The 20,783-nt window shown below is 38.5% G+C and overlaps 1 protein-coding gene across 1 annotated transcript in view; it reads left to right on the forward strand.

The window, feature by feature from the left end:
- Nucleotides 1-16,991, forward strand: part of DTHD1 (death domain containing 1) — a 66,788-nt gene extending 49,797 nt beyond the window's left edge. The window contains exons 9-10 of the mRNA XM_054485288.1: nucleotides 8,592-8,649; nucleotides 12,968-16,991. Coding sequence (XP_054341263.1) covers nucleotides 8,592-8,649; nucleotides 12,968-13,290 — 381 coding nt within the window. The 3' untranslated portion in view covers nucleotides 13,291-16,991. The remainder of the gene's footprint in view (nucleotides 1-8,591; nucleotides 8,650-12,967) is intronic.
- The last annotated feature ends 3,792 nt before the right edge of the window (nucleotides 16,992-20,783 follow it).

Below are 20,783 nucleotides of genomic sequence, written 5' to 3' on the forward strand. Positions count from 1 at the left end.
TTTTGGAGTAATTCCTGGTACATGGCAATTATAGTAGCTGGTATTATTATCTGGAGGAAGTATTATTTATTGTTAGAGCTTCAGACAGACCTCAGTTTCATGACTCGTTTTGCCATATTCTAGCCATATTACCTTGGAGAAGTTACATCTGTGAAATGGGGATAATAACGCTTCAAACCATCGTTATGGGTTTGCAACGATATAGTTACAAGTACATCCTCACTCAATACTTACATAAGCTTTTATTTGATTTGTGATTATGTTGAACACATAACTACAGCACAAAGCTTTTATGGTAGCAATAATTTTTGTACCAGATTACTTTCTTGATCAATACAATGTCCAGCTTGTTTATAATGTAAAATCATTAAGAATTGTATGAGTCATACATTATAAAATTCAGCATACCCTTTACTGTTATGCAATAAATGAGCTCAAGTTAAGCAAAACTTGAGGTCATACATCATAAAATTCAGCATATCCTTTACTGTTATTATTATTTACCCTAGAGCATTTATACATGAAGACATTCTAATAGGTGATTATTGTGATGTCTGTTTAGGATTTTTCTGATAAATAAGTCTTTTATGTCGTTACTAAAATACATACAGGTAAAAGTGATAAGATTATAATAAAGTAAATAATCCTTTACTATTATGCAATAAATGAGCTCAAATTAAGCAAAAGTTGAGCTCATTTATTGCATAATAGTAAAGGGTATGCTGCATTTTATAATATATGACTCATACAATTCTTAATGATTTTACTTGATAAACAAGTTATGATTTTACATTATAAACTAAGTAAGCATTGCCATTTGCTTATGGCGACGCTTACTTAGTTGAAGAGGTCTATATGCAAAATAAATACAAAGTACAATAAGCAGGAAAAGTCAGGACTTATAATACCCTAAATGATTCTGGTAAAAATCCATGCTAAAGATACACAGAAAAATACTAATTATATATACTTTCTTAGTCTATTGTTAATCCTATCACTTTTACCTGTATGTCTTTTAGTAAGAAGATACTTATTTCCAGAAAATCCTACAGTAAGTACGTGGGAATGGGAGGAGTGTGAGGTTAGGGCAGCTGGATGAAAGAGATATTGCCACAGATATCACAATAATAACCTATTAGAATGTCTTCATGCATAAGTGCTCTAGGGTAAATAATAAAATTAATAAAAACAGCGTGTCATTTTCTTTCATTGATTGTATAAAATTGATGCTTAGCTACAAGGCTACATGGCATCCATGCTAAATGGTGCTAAAAGTATCAGAAAATTCTTACCGTGTTCCTTTACAGAAAAATTTGCTCTGTACTAGAGTCCCCAAGAACTGCAAAGCAGTAAAAATTGCAGAGGAGAAACTCTACAACCTCTTATGCCAAATGGCAATAGTATTGTTTCGGATGCCCTTGAAATTAGTGACCACACAAGGAACAATTAAAAATAGGGCATTCTGGTTGGGCGCAGTGGCTCATGCCTGTAACCTAAGCACTTTGGGAGGCCAAGGTGGGCTGATCACTTGAGGTCAGAGTTCAAGGCTGAGGCAGGAGAATCGCTTGAACCCGGGAGGCAGAGGTTGCAGTGAGCCGAGATCACGTCATTGCACTCCAGCCTTGGCTACAAAAGCGAGACACTGTCTCAAAAAATAAAATAATAAAATAAAATAAAATAAAATAAAATAAAATAAAAATATTGCTCTAGTATTCAAAGGTAGCATTTTGTTTTACTGTTTTGCCCTTCAAAATATGTGTAAAATGGAAAGAAGAATTTACAATTTTCCAGACTTTCCCCTTTGTAACTTTCACCTTAGGTTTTACTGGGTATTGTGAGGAGCCCCATTATGTTTGCTGTGCTCCCTGTGATGATCTGTGTTAATTCTTTGCGGCTGGGAAGGCACTATGATGACAGGATATCACCAAACAAATCAGCCCTAAAGCTGGTCCACAATGGCAATTGTCTTTCCACTGCATTGTCTTTCACTCTTGTTTTCATGCACATGTTTCTACAGTGACATCAGCTTAGTTAGTGCCAGTACCACCCCAAAGCTCCCTGAAAGCACATTACAATGAGGGTGAGTCCCCGCCAGGCTGAAGCATTGAGCTTCTTTCCAGTCCCAAGCACTGTCAGAGACTAGTGTGGTTAGCTCTCAACCAGGAGACCTGATCACACTTGATCCTTGATATTGCATCTATCACAGAGGAAAACAGTAAGAGCTCACCATCTTCCACACAATTTTTTTTAATTTCCATTTTTTTTAATGAAAGGCAGATAAGGTAACCAAGGAGAAAACAATTTTTATATGACTCAGATTTGAGCTCAGGCTCAATTCTGAGAGTTCCAGACATGCCTCATAAGTGTGCAGAGAAGTAACCAGGCTAGAAAGTTATTTGCATGAAAGCTGAGGTGTTCCTGGGGTAAGAAATGAACCTGAGTTTCAGAAATAACTGCATATATGAGATATGACTTGACAGAATTCTGTATGCAGGGGAGTTAGGATGGTTTTACCTAAAAATGCATGCACATATTTTATAAATTTAGCATATAAATTCATTAAATACATATGAATGTATTAAATATTGCACGTTAAGTATATAATATGTAATATAAATATATTATACATTATTATATACCATAATTATATATAGTATATGTTACACATATGTGAACTATACAAATATATATCATATTATACACTGAAAGCTCGAGTCATCAGGGGCCAGCAAGTGTTTAGAGTCGAGCACTGCAGCTATTGGTAAAATCTATCTTCCAGTTCCACTCCTTAGATGCATGATTATGTCTGAAGGAAAAAAGTTTTAATTAAAAAACAGAAGGCCTATTTTATTTAGTTCTGTGGCATATCAGGGCACCATCAATATTACTTTAATGTCATGTGACATGAAGGGTAGGAAGCCACTTCCTTTATCCTATCGTGTTTTACCACACAGCTCACATACCGGGAGAGTTTAGGGTGGCCACTAACAGAGAATTGCTTCGCTTGGAAGAGAAGCAGGAGAGACCAAGAGCTCCATATAAAGCAGGTGCAGTAGTATCACTGCTGGTGGGACCCAGCAGAACAGCAGTAGGGCAGCAGCTGTGCGAACCTGTGAAAACCACAGATGTCAGCTGGACCTATAAGGCACCATGAGAGCAAAATTGAAGGACAGGTAGAAACTGTCATGGCATGCTATGTGGTGATAGATGCATGGGGAGAAGCTACTGTGCCCACAGAAGGAGTGTGGAGGGCTGCATGGTCCAGCTGAGCATTGGGGGGCACCTAGTGGAACAGTGTGCATACCAAGAGAGTAAAGCCTATGGAACTGCCAGAAATACTTGAGGAGACTTTGCCAGAAGCTGAAATTTCTGCATGAGAAGATGGGCCCCAGAGCTAGGTCATCTGTGTGATTCCTGTGAGGTAATTTATGAAATTACTTAATAGAAATTAATATTTTCATTACTACATCCCTATAGATTTAGGTAAGGTGAAGCAATCTGAAGTTTACTTTTGTACTGATGTGACACTAGAAATCTTCATCACTTTTTGGATAAACATATTTCTTTCACTCTTCCATGCATTCATTAGGATACATAGGGGTGCTAGCTGATAATTCATGTAGGGTTTGATACTTGATCAGCTTTTTCTATGTGCACTCAGCCTCAGCATCAGAATCACCCAGTTGCTTATTCCAAATGTGGCCTTATCTGAGACCAGTTGAATACAAGTGTGAGCTTCCCCTTTTTGCCCTTTTCTCAAGATTCATTTTCAGGAACACTCAGGTTTGAGAACCACTGCCTATTTTTCTTTTTTTCAGTTTTTTTTTTTTTTCAGACAGAGTCTCACTCTGTCACCCAGGCTGGAGTGCAGTGGCACGATCTTGGCTCACTGCAACCTTGGCCTCCTGGGATCAAGCGATTCTCTTGCCTCAGACTCCTGAGTAGCTGGGACTACAGGTGTGCACCACCACACCTGGCTAATTTTTGCACTTTTAGTAGAGACAGGGTTTCACCATGTTGGCCAAGCTGATGTCAAACTCCTGACCTCAGGTGATCCACCCACCTCGGCCTCCCAAAGTGCTGGGATTACAGGCATGAGCCACCATGCTCAGCCCACTGCTTAATTTTCTCAATGAATAGAAAACTAAACGCCTCATGAGAGAGTGGTAGACAGGGTGCAAGACATGTGTTTTTCAAAAAGCAGCGGAGATCTGAAATGTGTTCTGTAGGAAATGGTGGAAGAAATCTTCATAGATACATAAAATCCTTGCTGTGCAGATTGTGTGAACAGCTAAAACTGCTGACCTTAAATGTATGATGATAACAATCCTTGTGACTGTCCATGGAGGGCCATTCTGGCTACTAAGTATTTATTAAAGGTATGATGTGCTTAAAATGTGGCAAATGTAAGTACTGATATAAAAGCAGATGCAGAAGAGGACACAACAAACCACTGAGTGTCTAATTGGGGAGGGAAAACAACATATATGAATGGCATTAACAACAATATAATATTAAGTTGTTAGACAAATTGTGTGTTAGTATAGTGCATAAATTCCCAAATAAGAAACTAATTTATAAAAGAGGTAGAATTTGACCAGTTCCTTGAAAATATGGCAGGATTTGAAGGGGCATGTCATTTAAATCGAGAGATGATATCATCATGTGAATACAAATTTTTGTTAAGTTTTTTGAGTGGGGGCGCTCTCACTCTGTCATGAAGGCTGGAGTGCAGTGGCGTGATTTCAGCTAAATGCAACCTCTGCCTCCCAGGCTCAGGTGATCCTCCTACCTCAGCCTCCCAAGTAGCTGAGACCACAGGAGTAAGCCACTACACCTGGCTATTTTTTTGTATTTTTTTTGTAGAGATGAGGTCTTGCTGTGTTGCCCAGGCTGATCTCAAACTCCCGAGCTAAAGCTGTCCTCCTGCCTCAGCCTCCCAAGGTGCTGGGATTATAAGCATGAGCTATTGCACCCAACCAATAAAATATTTTTTACCACTTTGTGTGTACAACACCTTATCTACTATGATGTCTAACATATACAGGAATGAGATATACTTTCCTGGCCCTCAAAAACATTAAGTCTATTGAGTAAGGAGAAGAATGATAATGGCTGGATCTTGGAGCACTGAAAAGCCCCAAGGAGGGTTAAAAACTTTTGGAGGTTTCTTGGGAAATAACACTGGGTAATTGAGTAGATGTAACCAAGTCCAGTTTGTTGAGTTGCACACGAAAGATCAAACTTTCACTCATGTGAGTTCAGGTAAACAATGGTTTACTTAGCTTTAAGAATTCAATACAGGGCTATAATTAGGGAGCATGGAAAGCGTAGTCAGTAATCAAAGGAATCCTAAAGATAGTGGCTATAAAACTCAAGACATTCATACCTCTTTCTGGTGTAGGTGCCTGTCTTTGGTTTCAATTTTTTAAATGACTTCTAAATAGATAAGGCTTGCATTGTGCTTAACAGCATAAATAGGACACATCTGTACATATCTGAATTGCTTATATTTTTATACTGATGCCCTCAAGAGGCTTATAATTCAGGGAAAACTGCCACATGAGCCCCACTATGCCCATTTAAATGTGGATTGTGCAGCAAAGAAACAGTTTATAGAGGGCTGGAAAGTCACGTTTAAATTTGTCCAGCATTTCTCCAGAGCAGTGACATGTTGCAAGTGGCATTTAAGATATCGTAGGTGGCAAATTAAAATATGCAACATTAACATAAAACAGATTACTTGAGAGGAATAAGAAATATTACTTTCACAAATAGAACCTGAGAAAATGTAATCGAATGGCACCTTTTGTTGTTGTTGTTGTTTTGAAGGGAAAGCAGTTTTGCTAACCAAATGCTAGCACTTGGGGGAGGGGCCAAGCTAATGCCTTCAAATGACCATTTCAACATTTTGGGCAGAGTGAAGGAGTTTAAGAAGGAAAAGGTGTGGAAAGCATGCAGGAGTCAAGCAGGAGAGTGCGGGTCTGAGTGTCTTGTTGTAATGGCTATCTTGAGTAATCACCCATCTGGAGGTCTAGTTTGTGTGATCCTGATTTCAGACTGGTAGTGGTGGGCTGTTTGCAACTCCCCCTAATAGGGAGGATTTCACAGCTTGGTCTCTCTGCCTGGTTTGTTTCAAGATTGGCCCCTGGAATTTCTAATAAGCAAGCACATAATAAGATAAGCAAGCATGGTTCACAGAAGTGCCTGGTGGCAAAGGGAGAAACAAACAGTTTCAAAGTATATTTCAAGGCTAAAAGCAAGAAAAGAAAAATAAAAGTTTTAAAATGCATTTTGAGGTTGGGATACTCAGTTACAGAGTTAGACTTGGAAAACTGTGGAATAGAACCTCCAAATAAAAACTAAATAAGAACCAGAGAAGTGCCTTTAAAAGAATCTTTTGATTGCAAGGAGGCAAGAGAGGAAAGTGGGGGGAAATGAGAGCTGTTTCTGCTAAGGAAGGCATCCAGTGAGCCACATAAGGATGCTGGAAACCTGTGAGAAGGGAGACTGCAGGAGGCCAAATGTTGGCTGACTGTTCTGCTTGTAGCTGACCCTGAGCACCAGGGAGGTTCAAAAGGTAGTGTGCAAAGCAAAAAGAGGGCACAGACCAAAATCATGCAAAAAAGGCTTGGGGGCATGGAGAGGAGGAAAATGAAAGTGAAGGGAAAAGAAGGCAACGTAGAAAATCCTTTATGAAGGGGCCACATAGGAGACCAACACAGTGCCTGGAAGTCTAAAAAGAGCCTGAGCTACCCCAATTCACTGCTTCTATGGTTGTGCATCAGGTGAAGTACTTGAATTGCAATTTCATGTACATGAAAAAAAATTTAAACACTGGAACCATTCTGTGTGCATCAAAATGTGATGAGACATCTGTGAACAAAGAGTTATGGAGGGGAAATACTACTGATATAAAGAAAAGTCTCAATATGTATCTCTTGTCCAAGGCTATGTGCCCTTTGATAGGAATGATACAATCTGCTGCATTATTTAAATTAGTATTTCTCTCTCAATATTTTCAGGGGTTCAAACACATAGTTGATGCCTTGAAAATTATATGCACTTATTTTGCAGTGCTACAGTATAATAACATACTTCAACTCATGCTATGTTTCTTAATTTTTTCCCATTAAAACTTCTTAATGGAAGTTTTGTATGCTTCCATGTTTATGTAATATTTGTGACAAGAATGCCTATAAAATATGATATTCAGATTCAACTAACTTGTATTAGAGTGCTCAGTGGGAAGCAGTATGCTACTCATTAACATGTAACACTTACGTCATCCTTGTATCACTGCTGTGAAATAAGCTTTAAAAAAACGTTTTGACATACAGTAATTATAGATTCACAAGAAGTTGCAAAATATAGTACAGAGAAGTTCAATGTATTCTTTACCCAGATTTCCTTAGTGGTTGCATTTTAGATAACTATGGCAAGATATCAAAACCAGGAAGTTGACATTGATACAATGTGTATGTATAGTTCTCTGGCATTTTATCAGGTGTAGATTTATGCAACTACCACATTCAAGATATAGAACTATTTTATTACCACAAAGATCCCTTTTGTGCTCCTTCACCCCTTCCCCCTTCATCAGTAACCCTTGGCAATCACTAATCTGTTCTACATCTTTATAATCTTGTAATTTCAAGAATGTGATATAATCAGAATACATAACCTTTTGAGACTAGAATATTTTTCTTAGCATCACGCCCTGAGGCCCTTGCAAATTGTCCCATGTATCAATGTTTTGTTTTGTTTTATTACTTTAGTTCCTGTAGTGTGGATATTCTACAGTTTGTTCAACTATTTTTCCACTAAAGAACATTTTAGTTGTTTCCAGTTTTTGGCTAATTCAAATAAAGATGCTATGAACATTTGTGTGCAAGGCTTTGTGATGTAGGCATCCATAAAGACATTTCAGGGCTGAGGGTGAGCATTTAAATAAATTCTCCAAAGTGCAATGCTACTCAACCACTGGCTAGGGATCTGAACCCAGATAATTTTATTTTATCTCATATGCTGTCTTCACTATCTCATATTACCTGAGAAAAAACTGTTCTGCAGACTGTGCAGAAAGCTAGTGAAATAAATATATTTACTTCTTGATAAAATGTTGATTTTCGAATAATATCTGCACACTGATTTGATTGTTTTTAACCTGTTAGGTGCCAGGTTCTGTGCTGAGTGTTGAGGCAAAGTGCCTGCCCCACAAGGGATTTTACAAAATACAAAATACCATCTTTATAGCTTGCTGGTAGCTTGCTCTGTGCTAGTTGGTTTAACAGTTTTAAATTTTAGTTGGAAAAATGTTCATTTAGAGTTATAGTTAAGCTGAGTGCTATAATAATATTTTAATGTGTATTCTTAAATTTAAATGTGCTGAAATATTTGGGTTAGTATACTTTGCTTTATCTTAGGAAAACAATTGCTGAGCATGCATGCACAAATACAGTATTTATTTTGCAAGGTATGCTATTCAGTACTTCTTCCAAATAGAGATGAGGTTCAGATGAATTTTTGTTGTAGCTTATTCACAAATTAATTACTTCTTCTGTTTATTTTGTGTTCCTTTCTCCCAATAGCATAAGAAATTAATCAACCGTCCACAGAGTACCAAAAGAGTTTCTAAGGATCCTGTAGGTGAGGAATATTTGCTTTGTCATCATTATAGTGCTTCCCCACCCCCTTATATGTTACATATATGTGAATCGTTTCATAAAAATTAATGGAGAAAGTGACTTTCCATTGAAACAATCATTAACTTTATTGGTCTAATAAATACTTATTTCCTGGGAAGTCATACACAAATAAACCAAACTAGCATTCTTAAATCTGCATGTAATTAAAGCTGAGTTGAAATCAACAAGAAATATAAATATTACTGAGTTTTATTTTATTTGTATGACTAGCAATTGCTTAGTTTACTAATAGATGACTATACTTTGAGCTGAAATGTTAACTCTTAAGTTGTAAATCTTAAAGTACATTCAATTCAGATCAACATTTGAAGTCAATCTATTTGAAATTGAGGTATATATTGATATGAAACCATAAGAAACATTTAATATTTGGTTGTCATTATGCATAATTCAATTACATAATAATGCTACAGATTTCAGGGTAGAATTGGAAACTTTTATTCTATTTTAGCTCTTGAAACATTTTATTTTGTGATATCAGTAGCTACTAATGTGATAATTTATTGGTCTTCAAAAGACATCAATGAGGATGTTCTTACTAGTGCATCAGGTCCACTATGAATGATATGAGGTTGCCCTTACGGATTGGTACAGAAAATGTTCAGGTCTTATTAAACTCCATTAGGAATAGGATAGAATAAACACCATATTATAAATCCTTTCAGGGATAAATAAACTGTGTTTAAAAAGAGAGCAGGTGATATAGAAAACAACAACAGCGATAGATAAAAGCTTTGCAAGTTTAATAATGCTGTTAACCTTTGAAGAATTTGATGTCCAGATAAAAGCAGAATCACTGCCATCATTAACAGTCACTGGAGAATACAAAGGTAGAAGGATCCTTCTTATGGGTACTAGGAGGTTCTAGTTTATTACACAGGTTGGGAGATATTTGTCCTCACATGAAACCTCCCACATGACCAGCGCCATCAACACTGCTGTAGGAAGGGTGACAGCAGATGAGGCTAGACATTTCGAGTGGGAGAAAACTATGAAAAGTTTTAAATGCCAAATAAAGACATTTAGACAATAGGAAGATCCTACAAGAAACTTGTTAATGGGGGACTGGCAAAATCAGATTAGACTTTCAAGTGAACCAAAACTGACAGCAGGGGTACAAGTTAGAACCCTGGATCCTGCAATAGGCAAGGAAGAAGCTAGGTAGGACATGGTTAAGATTGAGTCAGCAAGGCAGGAAAGTAAAGCAAATATTTGAGATGCTCGGAGTTAGGAACATTAGGACTTGGGTGCAGGGGATAAGAAATAGGCTTTGAAAAATGTGAATAACATCACATGTCTCAGCTTGCTCAGCTAAGTGGTTGCATTAACTAAGAAAGTGAATAGAGTGAGGGAAGATCAAGTAGTGAAAAGGAAAGGCCATCACTGATCATTGTGATTTTAGAAATATGACATTTGTATTGGCTGTAGAATACACTGATAGAGATAATTAGGAGATGAATATTGTGAGCGCTACACCAGGATTTAGGAAAATAATGCCAAAAGATAAGGTAGATCTAGGATGTTTCCCATAGTTAGTGGTGATGGTAATGTCAGTAAGAGTTGATGCATTCATTGAGGGGCGAGGACAGAAATAGAAGAGGCCTGAGATGGGATGCAGTAATGAAGCAGTATTAGGAGGAAGAGAGTTAGCAGGGGGAAAAGAATATTGGAAGGAAGACAGCTGGCAAAGGGCAAGAGAGGAAGAGGAGAAGCAGGGGAGGCCAGGGACTCCAAGGAGAGGAGTAAAATGCTGCACGGAAGTAAGAGAAGACACAGGCCAGGAGTCAGTGCAGTGAGTAGTAAGTAGGAGGCCTCTCATAAGATTGGAAAGAAAGGCTTCAATAGAGTTTTGAAGAAGGGCATAGAACGCCTAAGTAGTGAGTTGATAGTGAGGAACTTGAGGGCTCAAGTTTACATTAGATTTTAAAAGAGTATGTGATAAAGAGAAGGAAAGAAATACCACAATAGCTTGACACAGTAGCAGTAGCAAGGGATGAGGAGGCCTGAGAGTGTTTGTAGGAAGCAAGGAAGGAGCCTTGGTGAGGAGGAGATTAAGGGGCAGGTGTGAAGGGAAAATACTTGATGAAAAGCAGCATGAGGGATGGAATGCAGCAAACACAGAGGAGTGAGATTTTGTAAGAAAGTAATTTTGAAATGAAAACAAAGTTAGGAGAACTCGAGTCAAATGGCTTTGGGTAAAGTAGGAGAAGCAGACATGGGCTGAGGGAAACAGAATGAGAGTGACTTTGGGGCTAAAGATAGGAGAAAAGATTTATGTCATTGTTACGAACAGACTTTTATTGAGTTCAGAAAAAATATTTTTAATGGATTTGCAAGCGACTGAGGACTCAAATGGTATAAAATAGCTTACAGTTTGTTGATCACATTCAACATGTTTTCCTAACCTCAGGCAGCCCAGGTAACTGAATGCAATCTGAATAACGCAAGATTCAGATTGACAAACTGAGAAAAATGAAAGCTGAAAAAGACAATGTATTCTAAGGTGGACACAAGACTATCATTGACGTGCATAGCTGATCACTAGGAGCAGTGCAGGTACAGAGATATATGAGACCCTGCAGAGGTGACCGAATGACTGGGGGACACCAAGGGATCACTATAGTAGCGACGGCAGCAAAGAGCATATTGAGCAGAAGCAAAGGAATAGAGGCCACGGAATAAGTTTAGGAGGTAGAGGTCAGCAGTAATATTAAGGGGCTGAAGTCATATGGAGATGGAATAATTCTGGCTGAGCATGAAACATGAAGATTGGCCTTGAAAGTCAGTTTCTAGTTTGGAGTCACAAGATGTGTCATTGGAGTTGACAAAATTAAGTAACTGGCGTCAGAGGTGTGAATGATGATCCTCAGGGCTGCTGATGAAGTTGCCTACAGAGCGTTGCTGATGACGTGGATGGGACGAGAAAAGCCTGCCCAGATAACATGGACTTCAAAATGAATGCATTGCATGGAGGTAGCAGAACACTGGGTTGAAAGTGATGATGGAGAACAAGGAAGTGCTGTCTTCACAGAAAGGTGGCTTTGTATTGTAAAATCAGGGTGCAATTTACAGGAGTGTGTAGGAGGAAGGAATAGTTCAGTAATGGAAGGCAGATAGAATGCTTGCTTAACACCAGACCAGGGAAACTGGTGCGGGGGTGAGCATAAGAGTGGGAGAAAGTGGCTATGTTGCAGGGGAGGGCTGGAATGTGAAAGGAGAGAGATAGTAGGGGACAGAGGTTTTATTCAGAGTTATGGATCTAAGTTACACATCGGTAACAACCATAACAACAGGTGAACAGGAGTCAACAGACGACGGCCCAGTGGAAAGTGTTGGTGTAAAGGATCTTCCACAGAATTGTTTTTGGGTGGTAGATCATGTCGTGTGTGTGTTTGCGTGTGCGTGAGTGTGTGTATAGTTAGGGATGTGTGTGAGGATTGGCTAGCTGCTGGTATAATTCATGCATCAGATTAGTACTAATAACGAGAAATAGGTTTTGAACCTAAAATGACTCTTCAAAAACAGTGCTACTCGGCCAGGCGCGGTGGCTCACGCCTGTAATCCCAGCACTTTGGGAGGCCGAGGCAGGCAGATCACGAGGTCAGAAGATTGAAACCATCCTGGCCAACATGTGAAACCCCATCTCCACTAAAAATACAAAAAAAAAAAAAAAAAAAAAAAAAAAAATCCCGGCCTGTGGTGGCTTGTGCCTGTAATCCCAGCTACTCAGAAGTATGAGGCTAGACTAGAATTGCTTGAACCCAGGAGGCAGAGGTTGCAGTGAGCCGAGCTCGCACCACTGCACTGCAGCCTGGAGACACAGCGAGACTCCGTCTCAACAAACAAACAAACAAACAAACAAACAGTGCTACTCAAAGCATGGTTGGGGACCTCAGTACCAGCATCTTCTGGGAGCTTGTTAAAAATGCCAAGTTTGCTCCCACCCTAGTTTTGCTCAATTAGATTATGTAGAGCAGAGTGTAAAAACCATTTTAACACGCCCTCTCGGTTCTCAGGTACATTAAAATTTCATAAGCATTTAAAACTGTCTGCAATAGCTAGTACCCTCAGGAGATGATCCCAGAATGCCAGGGATTCAGAGGCTTTTGATTGTTACTCCAGGTAGTCTCATATCTCTGCACTGCTCCAAGGCCAAACAAAAGAGCAGGGAGACTTCCTATAAACAGGTGTGGAGGGTTAGACCCATGCATCCCCCGGGAAAGGGTCCTAACCGTGAGTGTTCCTCCTGTGCCTGACAGATGCCCTTTGGGATAACTTGCTCCATTGGCTGGCTGAGGAGCTCTCAGAAGAAAATGCTGAGTCTCTTTCCTCAACTCTCCCTCTGCGCCGTAGCACCATTCAGCTCATCAAACTCAAGAACCCTGATGATCTCACAGAACAGATCCACGAGTTTCTTTGCTTCTGGAAAAAATCGCTTCCAACTTTCACCGACAAACTTCGCCTCCTGGCTCGACATCTCCGCAAGATTGGCAGGAGTGATCTTGCGGAAGAGCTCAAATTCAAGTGGGAAAATAAAGTGTTCACTGAACCACAGCAGTGTTTTGATGTAGCCCCTGAGTAAAAGCCTGATCACTCTTCCTTTACCCCTAGGAAAAGGCACATGATGGGTTTTTAAGATTGTTTCTGTTAACATTTTCCTGGCAGTTTCCGAGTGATATTATTTGAAGTCAGTCTATTTAATGATGTGCTGTGGGGAAATCAGATGAGACAAAGGGAGAAGCACGGATCAGACAATAGAAAGCATTCCTGGGTGTGAGCGCTCCTCTTTCGTTGAGTGATTATGTTTTGCAACCATGACTGTCTTGAGTTTGGCCTCACTTAATAGCATTTGCAATTGAGTTTGACTTGTTCACATTTTAAAAGCTAAGTGTAAAGACAAGATCTGATATATGTAATTACTTATTAATTGCTATCTACATAAAATTAAACTAGTTTTCTATGACTTCAAGTATGAGCCCAAAAATATCTGAGACAGTTCTCAATCAATTTGGAAAGATTATTTTGCCAAGGTTAAGGACAGGCCCATAACACAGCCTCAGAAGATCCTGATGACACATGCCCAAAGTGTTTGGGGTAGGGCTTGCTTTTATGCATTTTAGAGAGTTATAATGTATCAATCAATACATGTAAGATGTACATTGGCTCAATCTGGAAAGGTATGACAACTCAAAGGAGGGGCTTCCAGATCATAGGTAGATTTAAAGATTCTTGATTGGCATTGATTGAAACAGTTATTATCTAAAGACCTGGAATCAATAGGAAGGCAATGCCTGGGTTATGATAAGAAGTTATGGAGACCAAAGTTTTATAATGCAGATGAAGCCTCCAGGTAGCAGACTTTAGAGGGAATAGATTGTAAATATTTCTTACCAGTCCTAAGGTCTGTTGATGTTTATGCTGGTCAGCTTTTCCTGAATTCCAAAAGAGAGGAGTGTATCATGGAGTCATGTCCAACCTCTCCTTCCCATCATGGCCTAAACTAGTTTTTCAGGATAACTTTGAAATGTCCTTGGCTGAGAGAAGGGGCTTGTTCATATAGTTGGGGGACTTAGAATTTTATTTTTGGTCAACTCAGGCAACCAATTCAAGTTACATAGATACCATAGAGCCTACAGTAAACAATACAAAATAAATTGGGCTGAAAGACTTGGTGTCGGTGGTAGTAATTCACTTTAAAAAAACTTTTCTAAGCTCAAAATAAATTAAAAGTAGAATAACACTTCAGCCATTTGCTGCCACAAACTTTTCCTTTATAAAAATATAACTTGGAAGAGGGGAAATTCCATATTTTGTTATTAGCGAAATGAGGCAGTGCAGAGAAAATAAGTTATCAGTGAAAGAATTCAAGGCCTATTTCTTCTACTTAGGAAGAAAACCTGCTTTAAAATTAGTTAACAGAAGCCTTATCACATAAGCCCTACATATACATCATTAAAAACAAAGAAAACATCTGTAAATAGAACATTAAAGTGAAAGAAAAAATTAAAACTTATCTAAACCCCTCTTTCTATTGATAATCACTATTAATGTCTAGTACAAGCTTTGAGTTTCTGGAAAGCCTAAAGCCCTTTAGCTCTCTGAAGCAGTTTGATATAAATGGGACATTGAACTAGTTTCACTGACTCATTAATGCAAAAACCATTAGGTCGTTGGCTTGAAAACATTGGTAGCAATTAGTTTCAGTTATTGAATACCTAGGAATTAATTAAGTTATATTACAAAATTAAATGTTTTAATGGCTCTCAAATTTAAACGCAAGATTTCCTTCTACAAATTAACCAGGGATTTAGATAGCTATTCAGTTATATACTGAAAAAGGCAATTCCAATTTTCAAACATAGTCCCATAAAGGAATATTTCATTAATCAAGATTTTTTTACATGCTGCCCAAAAGGTACAATATACATTTTCATGTATTCTTGGAGCAAAGAAAACAGACTAAAATGTTCATTGTTTTCCTGATTACAATCGAACAAAAAAGTAAATGAAAGTTGCTTCTTATCCTGTCATTAGAGATTACTATTATTAACATTTTTGGCATAATTTCTTCTAGTTTTTCTTTTTTTCTGGAAGAAAATATTTCTATTTCTATCAGTATAGATGTGTCTAAGGACACTCACATATGTGTTCACCTGCATGCACACAAGCTAATATGTATGTCCCTTCACACACATCCCTGCCACACACCTCTCACAAATGCACCCTCAAACACACAGGCCTGCCCTTTATCAGCACAGTTTTGCGTCCACCTGTGCACCTCACATATGCTGTCATAAACACACCCCTCCTGCACAACCCGCTCCCAACTCTCTCACAGAAACACACCTATTTACATACATAAATACATGCGCACACACACACACCCCTCACACACATATAGTTTCAGATCCATTTGTACACTCTCACAAATGTCCTCGTTCACATATACCCCACCTCCACATTTCATATACGCATACACTCATTAATATGCTTCTCCCACAGATACATGCACACACAGACAGGACATCGACATCTCACTTTACCTATACCACTTCACCTGCACACATACAATCTCATTAAAACACTCCCTCTCACACCCCTCCCGCCTTTCTTTCTCTCTCTCACACATACACTCACATACATTCACTCACAGCCACATATACACATCTCTTCGCACACACAGATACATTTTTCCCCCAGAATTAAAAAAAAACACTGCACATATTGTTGTTACAGTAAAGCAATATAAAGGTATATAAAGAAAACAATTGATCATCCCTGCAGCATCTCCTCTCTTAAGATAATCCAGGAAATCAATCCCATGTGTAATCTGTGCCACTTGGATTGAGACCTGCCCCTGAACACCCTCAGTATTGAGAGACACACCCATACCCTTGCGTACCCATTTCTCTGTCTGGTGAGCCAACATTTATGGACCACATCAGAGATGCCTTGTTGGCTTTTGCTAATGGAAAGCCCCAGCAGAAGACAGAGAGGAGGAAGGAGAGTGAATTATACTATTCCCCTTTTCCTCCCTGCGCTAATCTTGGCCTGTCTGTGTCCCTCGTCTGCAACCACTGCTCCTCTCAAGAAGGCCACCTCTAGCCAACTCTCTCCCGTGCTTTGGTAACTGGTCTTCTTCTTGTCTCTTCAAGTCTAGGGGTGGTAATAGCTCTCTTGTTGTTTGGAGTAACTGTGTTATTCCTTGCAGTTCCCCTATATCCTGCTCTCCCCTTTTTAAAATAAAGCCTCCTTTTATTATTCTAATTTGAGTACATCACTGTATTTCTTATTGAGACCCTGATTGATACCTCTCTGCACACCTTTCTTATGCTCCTAGCAACTTATACATATACTTCATTTCCCAGAATGGGAGTCATATATTATATATACAGTTTTTAAAATTACTGTCTTATTAAATTATGAGTTTTTAATGTCTTTGAATGTTTTAATAACTGTATAATATCCTATTTCATAACCATAGCACAATTAATTTTAGTATAATCAATTTCTGAAATTGGTTAAAATGAAATTTTGCAGTGTATATTCTTTTATGTTTGACTTTTTATTCAACTTTATGTTGCTGAAATTCATCCATGTTGCTGTGTGTGGCAATGGTTCATTCTCATTAATGTATAATATTCTATTATATGCACATATTAAAATTTTCATATTGATTAGACTGTAGTCCCAGTATATACCTAAAAGCAAAATGATAGTTTACCATAGTTCATTTAACCGTGTTCTATATTCAGGACCATTTAGCAATTAAGCTTTGAACATGATTATTCATGTGTTTATTTCATACCATGGAGGTGCAAGAATGCTCTACCATTTAGAATCTATACATTTTTAATAAAACCAATTTCACTATTGAAAAAACCATTACAGTCACCATTTTGCTAATTATTAAGCATCAAATTTTATAAATAAAATCTTGTAACATTTATTATTTGAATTACCAAAACCTATGTCCATAGTCATCTTGATTAGATACTCACTGTATCTGGAGTGTAAATTCTTGATTACAGCAATTGACTATCACTAAAATGTGGCCTAAATGAACACATACATATTTCGTTGTATATTCTGAAGTATTTTATTATTATTAATTAATTAATTAATTTTTTTTCACACAGGGTTTCACTCTGTTGCCCAGACTGGAGCTCAGTGGCATGATGTCACGGCTCACTGTAGCTTTGGCCTCCCAGGTTCAAGTGATCCTCCCACTTCAGCCTTCTAAATAGCTGGGACTACAGGTGCAGGCCTTTACACCTGGCTAATTTTTGTATTTTTTATAGAGATGGAGTTTTACCATGTTGCCCAGGCTAGTCTCGAACTTGTGGGCTCAAGCAATCCACCTTCCTTGGCCTCTCAGAGTTCTGGGATCACATGTATTACCACGCCTCACCCTTCCAAAGTATTTTAGATTAAAATAAATACCTTAACAAATGAGGTAGGTAAGCTTTGAGCACATTATAATCTAATTTTCAAAATAGCTAAATCTTTTGGACAAAGTTTTGTTTTTCTAACCCAGTGTTTCCTAATGAGATGTTATTGGCATTGTGAAAGAAATCTTTTTTCAAAAAATTAACATGCACTGGCTCATAAATTGCAGACCATTCAGTATACCTGACCTTGTCCACCAAATGAACAAAATGCCTCTTCATCCTAGTGAATGTGACAAGCCAAATATCTTACACATTGTTCTGGTTATGAGGGTTGGGGTGACAGAGTGGGTGTTGAGGACCATGTTTTAATCAGCTTTTGGTTGAAGTAGGGCATGAAAGAAAGGGGAAGAACATCTAATGGAAATTAGAACATTATAAGCAAACTAGGGCTTTGCCTAAACTCTTGAACTGCTACCCGTATTTGCAAGAAATGTCAATGGCTGTCTGATGGCTTTTTCAAAAATGTTCTCAATGAGAAGTCCAAAACTGTGGTATAGAATAAGAAATTTATCTAAGGTACAAAGTCAGGCTTTCTGAAGTCAGAAGAACAGGGAAATATTGAGTGAGGTCAAAATTGTGGCTGACACAGGCCAGGGGATTCCCTCTTAGCTTAGCTAAGCGTGACTTCTGTGATCTAACCTCACCAGAACGCCCTGTGCTGCCTACACATTTTGACAGATGTCACAACGAGTCCTCAATTCCCTCCGCCTCTCCCAGGACTCCTCCACTAGCAATTCTCTCCCCACCACCTCTCGACATTGATTACCTAACATAGTAAATAATTTACTTACTAGTTATCGTTTTTATTTACTTTCTGCAAATAAACACCTGCTTTAATTTCCAGGGTGCTTGTCTCTTTTTTTAATCGATATATTCCTATTACTTAGAACTCGGTCTGGTACTCAATGAATGTTTCTGTTTTGTTTTCCATACTTTACAAGCGAGAAAACTCTGAGTTACAGTAGTAAAACCTGGATTAGAAGCCAGATGATTATATTTTCAAAGTCCTTTTTCTTTTACTTCCACCTTTCTTCCCCTTCCCCTACACCCAACTCCCCATGATTTCTCTCTCTTCCATAATGTCTGATAATATTTTTTCAGTTTCTGAATACCTTGGACTGGATTAATTGTCTGTGGAACTCTATTTTAAATCCAGCTATAACATTTCTATACACTGTTGTAATTGCCTATTTATTTGTTCTTTTCTCCAACCAGTTTGTAAGTTTCTTGAGAGCTGAGGATTGAGTAGTGTTCATCAGTGAATTTTCAGTTCCCTGCACAGAGCCCAGCACATAGTAGGCACTCAATACATCTTCACTGAATTAATTCATGAATAACATCTACACACTGACATGTTATCGGGATCCTCTTTTTGTGCCCTATATTTCTTATTGGAAGCAACTTTGTGGGGATAGCTGCCATGTCTGAGAAGGTAAAACAATTAGCTCAGACTGTAAAAATCTGCCCCACCATTCATCAAGCTGGAATAACAGACACCAATGAAGCCACCTGCAAAGTTAACAGGAATCAGTGTTTCCTCCAAGCACATATCGCAGCTATAATGTGTCCCCTTCTTTGAGTGACTGCTGCTTTCTTATACACTGAGAAATTTTTGTTCTCCCAAATCATGGATTATCAGAAACCTTACTGCCTGAAATCATATCTGTGAGAAAGACGTATTATTTTCTTGCCTGGAAGATCTAAGCCATTTTGACACAGAAAAGCATTCTTGATTTCTACCCAGTTGCAGAGCTTCACATAAAGGGTTTCTGGATACAACATTGCATATCTGTCTCAACATTCCTGTTGCCAAGGAAGGAAAACTCTGGGTCCACTTTGCATTGCAGACCTGATGACGACCCCTTTATACACAGCTCTGCTTTGCTTTCAGCCTATCAAAACACTAGGGTCCACCCTCCTCCTGTGTACTCAAATAACTCCATCTTTGCTTTTGTTTACCGAGGCACTCACAGTTCCTCTGTGTGCAAGCCCTTCATGGCAATGAATTAAGAAATCTAACTTTGTGGAATTTCAGGTGTGTCCCTGGTTGTCTTAGCCTGATGGGGACACTCCTGTGACCTTTCTGTTTTCCAGCCCAGTGTTTCTCAAATCAGCAGCATACTAGAATCTGTAGGACATTCCTGGAGCCTTTCTGAGAAATTCTGATTGAATTAGTCAGAGGCGTGTTCTGGGAATCAGAATTACAAAGTTTCCCAGTTGATTCTAATTTGTAGCCAAGGTGATATATGCCAAACTGACCCAGGATACAAGATTCCCTGGAGTGGATGTTCAAATTCAGTTTCACAGGACCAAAACAGCCTTCTAAATCAGAATCTTTGGCTATGTACCTGAGTATTCTATAAGGTTAATGAAGACCTCAAGACACACTCTCACCTTGGAAGTTTAAAGACGTTGCCTATCATATTCCACTTCCTGTCCAAAACACTTTCTCAATTTTTATTTTTACTTTCCATGCCTATTAGTGAACCAAGGGTAACATAGGAGGGAAAAAAAGGAAACAGTGCAAGCTCTGTCTTATGCTGAATACCCATTTTTTCCTCTTAGAGTCCTCATTTGAGATGATTTATCTGTTCACAAGAATAAGCAGCGTGGAGCGGGGAGCCGAGGAGCTGAGGCATGGAATTTGACTGGTTGGGAAGGAGGAACACTTGGCTTAATCCCCCATCAACAGAAGATCTCAAATTTAAAATTGTAGTTAATGAGAAGAGCCCACCACTATCACAAAGATTAACTGACTTCCCTGGAAGCTGCTCAGTGTGCACCTTTAAGCCTGGTTCTATGAATACATGTCGCCTCCATGTATAAACTTTGAATTAATATTTTTGACCTTTTCTCTCTTTTTAAAGGATAAAATTATATTCCATTGCATTTGTGTATGCTAAAAAATTTAAAATACACCACAATATATTCTATCTTTATTAGACTTATTTTTGGTAATTTTTACATATGCCAAGAGCCTCAAAAATTTGAACTGATCCAAGCCTCACTCCACCTGCAAGGCCCTGTTTATGTAGACAGCCTGAAACTCTTCTTTAGAAATAGTCACTGCAGATGCCTAGATGCCACCACGAGGGGGCCTCTGTGTCACAGATAAAATTAAGGA

This window comes from Pongo pygmaeus, chromosome 3 (genome assembly GCF_028885625.2).
Source record: "Pongo pygmaeus isolate AG05252 chromosome 3, NHGRI_mPonPyg2-v2.0_pri, whole genome shotgun sequence".
NCBI lineage: Eukaryota > Metazoa > Chordata > Mammalia > Primates > Hominidae > Pongo > Pongo pygmaeus.